This window comes from Cynoglossus semilaevis, chromosome 9, assembly GCF_000523025.1.
Source record: "Cynoglossus semilaevis isolate Cse_v1.0 chromosome 9, Cse_v1.0, whole genome shotgun sequence".
Taxonomy (NCBI): Eukaryota; Metazoa; Chordata; class Actinopteri; order Pleuronectiformes; family Cynoglossidae; genus Cynoglossus; species Cynoglossus semilaevis.
This window is the reverse complement of record NC_024315.1, coordinates 2,342,439-2,355,448: the sequence shown is the minus strand read 5'-3', so window position 1 is coordinate 2,355,448 and position 13,010 is coordinate 2,342,439. Positions and strand designations below refer to the sequence as shown.

Below are 13,010 nucleotides of genomic sequence, written 5' to 3'. Positions count from 1 at the left end.
TAATGTTACACCCGAACAGAGAAGGGTGTAATGCAGATATGTAATATAATAAATTAAAAAAGCTCTATCTTTATTAGACATCCTGAAAAACACATCTTCACAACAACCTTTGGAAATTTATTCAAACCACTTATCACACCTTTACAAGAAAGTTGAGCTGAGGTTTTTTTTTTTTGTAAACAACACTGTTAATTGGCTTCCAATCTTCCCACTCATCACTACTTTGAGACAAACTTTTAGTTTATTTTACTTTCCCTTTTTATTGTAGTATTTTACTGTCTCTTTACTCAAATGCCAAACAGCATGAAGAGAAGAAAAGCATTCATTTACCGCTCCTTGATAAAGTCAAGTTGGTCATTAGTCATCCAAGTAAAACCTTCGAAGAAAACTCTACACTTGAGCTTTTTGACGCACCTGAATATATTTGAATATATATAATATCGATCACTGACATGGGAACTTTGCAGCACTGGTCGAATGAATATCATTTTTTCAGTGCTGACTAATCGCTTTTTTTTAAGACAAATCATAAGATCTGTACTAGAATTAGGAAGTTGTGCATCTTGGAAGAACATGCTGATGTAACATAATTATAATGTGAATGTAAATACTTTATTTGTGAGGATATTAAAAGTTAATGGATCGTTTAGTTTGTATGAGGAAGTAAACTTCATTCAATAAGCAAAAAAACATTGACTGAGATGTATTTTATATTATATTTTATAGGATGAAATAGAGATTTTGTTAATGAGTTCCTTTTTTTTAGACCAGCCCCTACTGGTCATATTAGAGTTCCTTTTTTTAGAACAGCCCCTACTGGTCATTAGCCATACTGCAGCAAACAGCTATTCCTCAGGTATCTTCAAGAAGAAACCCAATAATTACGACTGTTTGCTTCATAAACAAAATAATCCATTGGTAAGTTAATCAAAAGACAAGTTATTTCTTGTCTACAGATGGTCAGTAAAGTTAGTATTTATATTATAATTAGTATTATTAAAAGTATTTCATCAAACTTTCAGTTACATCAGATTATATTTTGCAAACAAAAACAGTTCTGTTGTCGGTTGAATTTGCAGTGGCGGTCCCCGTGTCCGAGCCTCACACTCGACCTCGCTCCTCTTGTTGTTCCACCCCCTTGCCCCCCTCCACCCCTCCCACTGATTTAGCAGGGGGCGCTTAAGAGGGTCTGGGACAACCTGATTACTCAGAACAGGAAGACAGAGAAGGCAGAGATCTCAGACTGCAGACACTCACACGCGCGCACACGCGTACGCTCATACACACACTGCAACCTGATAACGTCAGACTTAAGGCGCAAATAAGTATAACAACAACAGCATGCATGCTTACTCACTGTCAGTAACAGAAACGGAGAAAGACAGGAGGAAAACATCTTTTTGGTTGTATGGTTTGTGAGGTAGGATGAAACTTTTGTTTTGAGGCTAAAATATTAACAAATGTTTTTTGGACGGCTTAAAAAAAATGATGTTTTATTGTGTGTGGCGATTCGTTAAAGTGTAGGCTAAGTGTTTGTCCTAACCTGAAAACAATTCTGTGTGATGTTGGATTTTACCTCCAAAATCATCGTCTGAGCAGAACTAAAGAACTACTGGAACTATTATTATGAAAAACTCTAGAATACAATCAAAATAATAATATTATAATAATTATTTAATAATAATTTAATAATAAAAATACGAGCAAAATACTCTAATATATACTTTACTTTACTTTATACGTTACTAAGTTGAACAATAAAGAAGGAACCCAAAAATAACGGCAAGGAATGCAAGTTTATTTCTGACATTTTATTGAGGCTATCCACAACGCTGACATACTTTGGAGTTTTATCATAATTTAATTGGTTAAGAAAAGGTCATAGGTAAATCTGAGAAAAAAACAAAACACAAATCTTATCTTGGGTTACATAATATAATTTACACTGTTGTGTCGTAAAACGTTCAGTTACTTTCAGTAAGTTCAGTAAGTTCAGTCACTCATGCACGATGATGTACAAATGAGTCGTGTTTACCTCGATCAGGTCAGATACTTGGTTTTAAAACTTACTGGAGTTTATCATCGTTTGCTGCAGCTTGGAGCTCTGACCACTGATCTTGCACGTTTCCTGGAAGTCCCCTGATCTTCCAGTGGGTGAAGGCATGATGACGTCTGCTGAACAGCACTATTTGGCCAAAGCACATGCAATGTTTTGCACATTAGTTGCCCTTTCTGCTGCTCAAGGATGTAAAAATAGCTCTTTAGCAAGAATCCTAGTCATTTGTTGCTAACAAAGACTGATTTATACAAATTGCGGCAGTCAGCATAGAGGTGCCATTGTCCCCTCGCTCCCTCTCTTTCTGCAGACCACGTCACCAAGGCCAAGAGCGCCAAAACCTCTGACGCGCTTGACACTTCTCTCTCTTGACTGGCCTTTGTTCGGTAGAGTCTTAACGTCCTAACAGTGAGACGTGGAGCGGCTCTGTGGTCTGCAGGACTGCGTATTTGTTTTTTAAAGAATTTGTGTGTGACTGCGCTGTCATGGAAAAAAATGTTGTATTGTTGTTTGTGCGTCATTAGATGCTGTCATTTAAAACTGACTTGTTGCTGAAATAGCTCACACATGTTCTTTTGTTTATTTTTCTTAATTTATTGCAATTCCTTCACAAACAGCAAACTGTGCCAAAAGACGTGGAAAAAATATTTTTACCTGGTCTTAGTGCTTCTTAAATAAATGTCAAAGGTTCCACCTCCTTTAATTTGTATTCTCCTTTAAAATTACAAGATAATACATTATATGTTTTCTTCCTGTCATATCCTCTGATTTTTTTAAAATTCTTTCTGGCAGTAATATCTGTCTTGATGTCTAGTAGATGACGTGATAGTAAATACTAATATGTTTTGTTATCCCAGAGATCTTGACTTTTCCTCCCCCCTCTCTTCACCTCGTGCTCTTCTTCGCCTGACTCTCTTTTGCTGATTCCCTATCATTGTTGTTTTTCTGAAGAACAGCGTAGCTGTTGACGTGTCACTGCTGCTGGGTTGCAGGTCATTTCACCACTGCCCACAAAGGCCTGACAGATGGCCTTACTAAGTGGGTTGTGGAGTGCAAGTGGACATCAGTTTGTGCTGATTTGCAAATGAAACCTGCCCTATGTGCAACAGCAACTCATCCTAATGTTTTTGAGCTGCAGATGTCAATATATACAATATAAAAATAATATAAGTTACAATATGTTGATTAAGACATTTCATGTGAGAATGTCAGAAAAATCTTGAGCTGCAGACGTCAATATAAAAATAATATAAATTACAATATGTTGATTAAGATATTTCATGTGAGAATGTCAGAAAAATCTAAATTTTATTTCATTGGTAAATCAGTGAATACTGAATTAACAGTTGTATTGACTAATGTGGGACTGAGCCCATCTTACAGCAAGACTAAGACTTTAAATGTTAACACTGATAATAACGCTGAGTTCAGGGGTCAAGGTCTGGTACAGTGGGAGTAATTCCGTGTGACTTTCCCCATTGTTTATCGCTAGTGTTATAGACATGACACACTAATCCATATCCTGAAGAGATAGTGTTGTGTAATGTCCCCGCTGCTGGTTCTGCAGAATTATGGAAGCCCAGCCTGTCTGTTATCTTTACCATTAGAGACAGAGAAGACGAAGCGCGGTATGCAGTTTAACAGCCTTGGATGACAGTAAATTCGCATTAGCAATTAGAGCACTTAAGGGCTTTTTGAACTGCATTAAGCTGTTCAAACCATAAAAAGATAATTAGTCTTTTAAGTGCAGTAAAAATGAGATGGTAGAGCTTGAGTGTTGGTTATGGCAGGATGCTAAAACCCAAACTAGTTTCAAATTTTTGAACCAATGAATTATATAAATCCCTCAGGTAGGAAAACATATGCTTCAGTCCATCGACACATAGTCGTGCCGGGGTTTCATTTTTATTCTTTAAGAATTACTTGGAAGTGGACATTCATCCCTGACTACTTCCATGGAATAAGGTGACACATCAGCAGGATCAACCCCCTTGATTTCCTTTCCCTGAACAACTGTGTCTGGGTGATCCCCGTGTTGATCTCTCCACCTGGTCCTCAGACTGCACAGCTGTCTCTGCACAGTTGATGGCGCTATAACGAAGGCGCCCTGTTGTCATATTTCTATTTGAACAATATAAAGTAAGTGTCCCTGATGCTTTATGATTAGCAGGAATATTTAGAAATGTAAAGTTGTGTGAAAGCCAACAATTACCGCAGAGGGGCTTCGTCACCAAACAGCTTTTCATCTGAGAGGTTGTTTTGTGACTAGACCTACGTAGAGATGGTACAACAAATGATACAACCGATCAGCGCTGCACAATTATTGACATCCCATTGTTGTGGTGGGGCTAAAAATCATTTTTCTCATTTCCTGTGCATATTATTCAGACCTGTACGAGGTGCTTAGCTGCTGCCATGTAAAAGGTATGGTATAAAAATATATATGTATATATTTCCAGTTTTATTTTTAGAGAAAGTAGAAGTCGGCTCTCACATTTTCAGTGTCCCATATTGGGCATATAAACAATTATTATTCAGTATTTTTTGATCGTTTAGTTGTACCTGTTGTGTCTCAAAAGATGGGTTGAAATGTTAATATTTTATTTATTTTTTTCTTTGTTTTTTTCAAGAGCCTCAGCCTTTGAAAACAGTAGTTTAAAATCTTCAGGTTGAATATTTTAAGAAATTCTTCTGTGAAGAGTTAGGACCGGTCAGAAGTGGGTCATGTCTTTAACAGCATCAAACAAACGCTCCGGTGTCACATCATTTCCTTCAACCACAGAACACCTGATTGTTATTAAGAAGCCGGTGTTCCTCTGGTTTTTAAGGAATGATAATCTTTCGGTTTGGTTGAACAGGTCCCACTTGCCTCTGTCCTCAGCACACCACCACCACCACCACCTTGTCAACAAGGTCATTTTGGGGCGGGCCGGGCTTTACTGTAACCTAAGCTCTTGGTCCTTCTGTTCCCCTCAGGGTAACTTGACCCAGGACTGCTTTGTCATGTGCCACAGAGAAAAGTGAGAGAGGGAAAGACAGGCAGAGTAAAAAAAAAAAAAAAAAGAAAAAAAAACTGTCTCTTACAAACAGAGATGCATCTGTGTCGCCTCTGGTCTTTCCTTTCAATTTTTAGGATCCATTTTAATATGAAAGTGCTGCGCTTCACCTGCACTTTGTGGGCGTTTTTGTGTTGATATATTTATAATGTGATGTCTTTTCAAAGTAGTAGTACATTTTCCAGGAGTGTGGGAGAAACGTGGTGTGTTCATTTCTTTTCTTTTCTTTTTATAATATTTTATAATATTGCAGAGTTTTCATGTGTTTGTTTGAGGTGCAGTTGGATATTCAGCAGCAGCTCTGTGTGGCTGAATGTTTCTTTTTCCTGTTTTTGGAGGAAAGCGTCTGATGTCCTTCATGCAGTTTGAGTCCAGGGCTTGGCCAACTAACAAAGGACACCATGTGGATTGAAAAACATCTGAGGGTTTAAAATATCCCAGCTCACAGCATTGTTAATACGCTCAAACTCTTTCGCTGAAAACAGCACCAAAGCTCTTGTTTGCATTCCTAACACTCTGTTGGTATCTGTCTGATCTGAATCTGGTTGTTTGTCCCTTAGGTCTCGGTTCTTATTTCAAACTTGCATTTGAGTCTGTGTGGGAAAACTCTCTGCCGTGTTCCTTGATTGTTGTATAAAGGAATTATTTAAATAAATTAACTTGTTGTTTTACTGCAAAACTACTGAGATAAAATCAAAGTGCACAGGCTAGTATTGGAAAATAATCCAAAATGAAAATGTTTGCTTGTCTCGGAGAGATCGATGTTTGTTATCACCTTAGTTTGACAGGAGTGAGTAAGTGGTGGTGCAGAAGCTCGGTGCTCCCTCAGACTTCTTGTGTCTATAATTGAATTGTCTAAGGCTCTGGGTACCTCACAATGTCATTTGATTTAATTATGATCATCAGGCCAACAATTGGGATTATGAAATGACTGTAGAATTATAGTAACAGAATTCCTTTGATAATAGAAATAGCTAAAGTAATTTTTATTTGAAGGTAATAGAAATATGTCACATCCAAAGCAGATAATGAAGTGCAACACATCGTACAAGCTCTGACATGGCCGTGTTATTGTTCCTGAGTCGGAACTTTTTGCTGAAGAACGAGTTTCTTGTCCATGAAAAGTTTAATTTTTAAAAAATAAATGGATATTTCTAAACTTACTCCTTATCACTAACGACACATTAAAAAATATTTTCCATTCCTACTTCAGTGTGTTAATCTTTATATTTGTTTTTATTTTATATACAAGTCAATGACCATGGTTAAAGTCAACCTGTGGTCGACGAAGTGTTGCTGCACGAATACCTAAGTAACCGTCACCGTTGTTTCTGTGCTCATCCTGCAGGCATGGAAGAAGCGGTGGTTTGTTCTCCGCAGTGGCCGTCTGACAGGCGACCCAGACGTGTTGGAGTACTACAAAAATGACCATGCCAAGAAGCCCATACGTGTGATCGATCTCAACTTGTGTGAGCAGGTGAGCTTCCTGAATAAGTGAAACCTCAGGGTGAATTAGTGATGTTTTCACATGCACTCTATTTGTTTTTTCTTTCTTGTGTTATTTTTACATCTGTTTTTTAATAAAATGTTTTATTGTTTAGTTAAGAAATATCTTCTCCACTTTGTGAATTGTTCTCCAGGTGGATGCAGGGCTGACATTTAACAAGAAGGATCTGGAGAACAGCTTCATATTTGACATCAAGACCATTGACCGCGTCTTCTACTTAGTGGCTGACACAGAAGAAGAGATGAACAAGTGGGTCCGTTGCATCTGTGACATCTGCGGTTTCAACCCCACAGATGATGGTGAGAAATGACCCTAAAAATATCCTTATAGGTTGGCCTTCATGAAAGTTACCACAAAGACAAGCATGGAGGAAATGAAACTCAAAACATCATCAAACATTCAAAACAATGTGGTGGTACTGATTTAACTTCAGTACTATGTTTTCTTTTAAACCTTCACCACATAACGTTATTAGCTCAACGGTAGTCCAAGGATTTCATTGGTGCTTCTTGATTTTCTATCCGTTTCTTCCTTGTTTAAGAAATAGTTGTTGTACAGCACAGTTCTCAGACAGGATTTAATGGTCGTTGAGTTGATTCAATTCTGTTGAGTCTCAAGTTACTCTCCTTAGAACCAAATAATCAAAGCATTGTGTTTCCTTTTGGTTTTAAACTTTCAGTGGCGTTTTCTTCCTCATGCTGGGGTCAAATACTCATTCCATTGTTGGGTTGGGTTTTCGACTTTGTAGTATCATGCCTGCCTTCACGTAGTCTGCTTTAAGATGAGATTCAGAATCCACGTTGTGTACAGGTTTATGGTTTGATACAGGTTCAGGTTGTTAAAGTCTTTGCTCCATTCTAGTCTTGGTGTGATGACAAATCATCGCTCCCCAGGGTCACAGTCAGAGGACCCATTTTGTTGTGTGTATACATCTGTATATGTACAATCACAATAAAGGTGATTCTTCTTCAGAGTAGAGTACAGGTAGAAGTACTCTAAAGGTTATAGCAGTACCTAGTCCTACAGCAGCTCAGGTAATCTAAACAACCCACATTATACAAAATGCCATATTTTCTGAACCATAAATGCCCTTATTTGGTAGTCTGACTGGTCCTGCAAAAAAGAAAAAAAAAATACCAAACTGTATCGGACCGATACCCAGTATTGGATCGAGCCATTTCTACACTGAACCACTGAAAAAATGACACAACTAAACTATAAAGTTGTTTTTTTCCAAGCCAAAAAAAATATTAAAACTTCTTTCTTCCAAAAAGACTTTCATAACTCTGTAGTGTATCCTTTTTTACTTTGCCTTTCATGACTGGCATATTGCATCAAATCTAAACTGCAGTTGACGACTTTACTAATGCGGCTTCAAGGTTGTTGTCTTTGTCAACACGCCACCTTGAAAACACTTGTGGACTGACTTCTGTAACATTATTGACGATAGCTGTTAGAGCTGGGAGATGAAAACTCTCGGAGTCTCTCAGAAGAAAGACTGCCTTCGCTGCACTTGTTAGTAAAAAGAACGGCCTTGGTCTCTTCTGCCGCAGCTCTCTGTACGTGAGACCCAGCACCCACTCCTCCGTTCTGTGTGGCCACACTAGGTAGTCATGAAGATGTTACTGAGGAAAACATTAGGTGGGCAGAACGAAGGCTCAGAGTGAACGTGGGAGGTATCGGTGAGTGTGAGCGGAGGGGGGTTTCCCTCGGATGAATCAGCACTGAAGCAAATGTGAAAATGAAAAACAAGAAAGAGAAGTGAGGTGCTCACAGAGTATAATGTTAAAAAAGAAAGAAAAAAAATCGCCTTTGACTGCGTTTGACATATACATGGGTGCAGCAGAAAGGAGTGGGAGGACTGTGAAAACAAAAAATAAATAAAAAGAAGTGCTGAAATGTGGGATGAGAACCATCTTTGCTTGCTGTCAGCCTACGATGAATTCTGTGAAAAAAAAAAGAGTCTGAAAAGCAGTTTATCACCTGAACAAATTGTGGAGCAATTTACAGGTGAAAAAAAAAAACGATCGATTGAAACACATGCAGGATGTTTTGTGTATATGTAAGAATAATTGTTAATGTTATGATTTGACGCACACACATACATATATATATATGTGGATTTTTTGTGATTGATTTTTGATCAGTATTTTTTTTTTTTCATTGATTTTTGATCAGTATTTTTTTTTTTTTAAATCTTTGAAGTTCTTGTTTGGTCACGGGGAGCTCACACCTGCCCCTCATGTTTGGACATTACTGAGCTCTAGCCTCAGTCCAAAAAAGCTGTGTGTGACTGCACACTGTAACACCACAGTCTGGTTGCTAGGCAACAGGTCAGGTTCAAGTTTACTCTGCTGTAGTAAGTATTAGTAAACACCGCTCTGTTTATTTTATCCAGTTCTTATCTCCACTCCTCTCAAACACGTGAATCGTGATCACGGGCTTTGCAAGGAGCAGGTCTTCATTTTATATTCCAATTTACCTGAACACTGGAGAGGAGTCAACATAAGACATGGGTTGAAACTGAAATATTAATTTGAAACTGGATCATAGTTAGAGAACAGAATTTGTAGACCTCCCTGTCCACACAGACACTTTGAGCTCAGTGTTTAAAATAGGCAGTTTGATTCTCATGGATTATTTCTCTCTCCCTCTGCAGAAGCTGCAAAAGCTGCTCACCAGTCTGGAATCGGAGGCCTGGTGGTGGACACTCCTCCACACCCGGCACTGGTGAATATTGTCGGCCCAGCTGCTGGAATTCTGTCCAGTGTTCCTCCTCCATACCAACCGGTCAGTGTGCGTCACCTGGACTCTCAGTCCAGTACAGAGGAGCCTCAGGATTACCTATGGCTGGTCAACTGTGAGAGTAAAAAACCTGAACCCAACAGGTCAGTGTGTTTCTCTATGCCTCACCATACTCTACCTTCTGGAGATGTTGTCGTATGTTTCTCCCGTATTTGCCAACTCCTGTTTGTGTCTGCTCTGTGATGTGTGTAGCTCCATTCACCTTCACTCTCTGTCGGAGGGAGATCAGGAGTATTTTCTCCTGGAGGAGTGTGAAAGCAAGACTCTTTATCCACAGGCTAGTCAGTGAGTGGCCGGCCCTGCAGCTGGAAGTGCCTGTTTGTGTGGAGTGCTACACCTGGATTATAAAGAAAAAAGAGAGTTTTCTAAATTAAAACTTGACTAATTTTTTTACAATGACCTGCATGTGTACAGTGCCCCGCATGTTTAGAACACACTCAACAGCTAATGCGCCTCAGTGATCTCCTTAGAGTCTGAGAAAGAGATGAAGGACGTAGTGGCTTGTGGATTTGTTGGCAAACTGATGAAGATTTACTCACAGTGTTTTCACCAAAACAAACTAAAACCAGAAACGACTTTTTTTAAATGAGCAAATGTACTGTATTTCCACAGCAAAGATCAGGATTATACTAGAAATGACTTTTTTGAAATGAGCAAATTTCCACAGCAAAGATCAGGATTATAATCTAAGCAACATTTAAACTTCATAATTTAAGTTGCCTAGTTGTGCTCCAGTATTTTATTTCAGACATTAAAAGAAAATGCAAAAGTCAAATGTTGTAATTTAACTTTGTAAAAAAAAATCACCAACACCAACATAAACAACTATCCCATCCATTTCTGTTAGTTATTTAATGAAGGATACATTTGTAATGTCTACAGCTGGAGTGCCCAATAAGTAGGTTGGAATCTTTTCTTTTTTTTATCAGTGAGTGTAGGCTAACACCCAATAAGTAGGATGAACTTTTTTTTTTATCAGTGAGTGTAGGCTAACAGCTAACTTCTGTTGCTTTGACCACGGAGGAAATGCAGATGTGAAGTTTCCTCCTGCTTTGCAGTGGCTCAAGATCATAGACTGTGAATAAGAACTGAACAGAGCGAATCCTTAGTAAGACTGTGGCTGAAACAGTGGCTCTCAAATGAAAGTAACTCGGTTTGTATGCTGCTCCCATGTTGGTAAATAGGTAGAAACATTTTCTTTATATGCTATACAAATCGAGTCGCTATGGAAACTAGCCTAACACTTCAGGTGACCCACTGCTAGCTGCACCCTAAGCCTGCAGTGCATAAAGCTCTGTCCATTTCTTCTGAAGGTTTTGCTCAAGACCTAATTTTTTTTACCAATCAGCAGATGTGGATCTGTCTTATACATATGTACATGTTTTTTTTTTTTTTCAGAGCCCATGCCGAGTGCTCAAAGTCTACCTCCTCTGAGACAGACCTGAATGACAACCTCCCCTCTCACCGCACACCTACGTCCTCCACCTCCTCGGCTAAACACACCTCGCACAACGGCTTCTTCCCTCAGCATCCAGCCCCCGCCTCTGCGTCTTCCATCTACGACTCCCCTCCATCACGTGGTGCCTCACTCTCCACAGACAGCGGCCTTTACCACCTCCCTCGCAGCTACTCCCAGGACACGGTGCTCCTCCCGAAATCAGCCTCATCGCCCCCGGCGCCCCCAGACGGTGGGGATGGTTCCGAGCTTTACGTCTTTAACACGCCATCGCGCAAACACTCGATGGAGACGCAGATGCGAAACCTTTCCATCAGTTACGATATTCCACCCACACCTGGAGCGAACTGTACCTACCAGGTGCCTCGCACTATGTCGACATCAACTGGAGTGGGAGGCTCAGAGGGAGGCGGGGACGTGGTCCCCCCTCCCAGACCACCCAAGCCTTCGCTCAGCTCGACCGCTGGACCTCCACCCCCCACTGCTGAGCGCTCACCTACGGACAGCTATTGTGTGCCTCGCTCAGTCTCAGAGACAGACGGTAACTACTGTGTGCCCACTGGTGCTGGGAATAAAGCCTTACGCAGCAACACTATTGGAACTGTGGACAGTTCACGCCTCCGCAAAGGTTCGTATTCAACGCTGTTTTCTCTTTCTGCTCTGAACTACGTGTTTCTAAAGCCTCCAAAGTGAGAAAAATAAAAAAGAACGTTTGATGTGTGATCCTGAAGCACTGAACATCAAAAAAGAGCGTGAAGGACACACACATTCACCCGTCGGTGTGTGCAGCAACACCTTACATTAATATATCTAAATAATGACCTTTGGTCAACTAATTTAAAGTCTAGTTGTGGTTTGACTCATCTACTTGTACCCTGTATTCTGTCACGTCATACTTGTCAACAATCTTGAAAAGACCATTACGTAGGTGTCCATTAAGACTTTTGAACTTTGAAAATATACGCTCATCTCACACCATCAGTTGCTGATACTTCTCAGTTTTCATACTTTTAACAATACATACATTTTACACATGGAGCGTGCTGCAAGTACTTCACTATAGTTTTCACTCTTTCTCACCTGTTAACGATTAACACGTTTAGGAATTAAATTGAGCTTTCCTTGTTTTCTTGCTGTTTTTCTATCTGTTCATTCCTGAACAAACAGCTACATTGGGCTCAGAGACTTAAAAAACAGGTTCAGACTCGACACAGATTTACATTTGCATATGGTTGTGGTGACTGTAAACTGACTAACTAACAGTGTTCACTATCAGCTGTCGACTAGTTAAAACAGATTTGTCTTGGTGTTCGACACCATCAGGGAAGTCAAGCCAGACGGTGAGTCTGGACAACGTTAACCAACACGTAAAGTTATGATGTCGTTTCAGACATTTTTTACTGTTTTATGTTTAAAAACATACACTGAAAGCCAGCAAACACTCTCACATTATTATTATTATTATTATTTAATTATTAGTATATTTATAGTGCTGAACAATACACTTACAGTTCTGGCCAAGTTTTAGCAAACACTAAACTTGTGATCGACTTTCAAAGCTCAGATGACCTTTTTTTCTAATCAGTTCATCTCTGTTTTTATCAGAAATTTAAGTCTCGTCGTTGTTGTATCATCACTGTTGCTGTTGGCGTTAGAGTTTCCACTCAGTACACGAGCTTCACAACTTCAGAGTTCAAATCTTACCCTGAATTTGACTTTATTTTAAAACAGCGATAAACTGTATTCGTTTAAAATCTGATAATGAAGTTCTAATGGTTATTGTTAACAGAGCCCATCTAATTCACACGGTATTTCCAATATTTCGCCCTCTTGTGGTGACAAATGGTGCTACAAATAGTTGTTGACTAGATAACATTTATTGTTTTGGTCGTTTAAATTCAAATACTGTTAGAAACAGATGATATTTGAATGATGTTATTAAACCAAACTACAAGAGATGTCTCTATGCTGAAGCTGGCGTTGGCAGAACGTGTTCTTCTTGAGTCTCTGCGGTTCTTTTGGGGCCGACAGTGAACTGCATCAGTGAGTGCAGCGTGTTCATCGAGGAGTATAAAACATTACTGATGTTAATGTGATGTCATCATTAATTCCTCCAGTATAATGTATGCT

At 39.4% G+C, this 13,010-nt stretch overlaps 1 protein-coding gene across 8 annotated transcripts in view; it reads left to right on the top strand.

Annotated features, from left to right (window-relative positions):
* The window catches only part of gab1 (GRB2-associated binding protein 1), a 40,289-nt gene that overhangs the window by 17,606 nt on the left and 9,673 nt on the right, over positions 1 to 13,010 (top strand). For 5 of the 8 annotated variants that reach the window (XM_025058349.1, XM_025058347.1, XM_025058352.1 and 2 more), the window contains 5 exons: positions 6,461 to 6,589; positions 6,753 to 6,918; positions 9,279 to 9,507; positions 9,617 to 9,709; positions 10,823 to 11,508. In XM_025058349.1, coding sequence (XP_024914117.1) covers positions 6,461 to 6,589; positions 6,753 to 6,918; positions 9,279 to 9,507; positions 9,617 to 9,709; positions 10,823 to 11,508 — 1,303 coding nt within the window. Of the gene's footprint in view, positions 1 to 941; positions 1,421 to 6,460; positions 6,590 to 6,752; positions 6,919 to 9,278; positions 9,508 to 9,616; positions 9,710 to 10,822; positions 11,509 to 13,010 lie in introns of those variants that run through there. The other 3 variants (XM_008316430.2, XM_008316426.2, XM_025058348.1) reach the window with 2 other exon arrangements.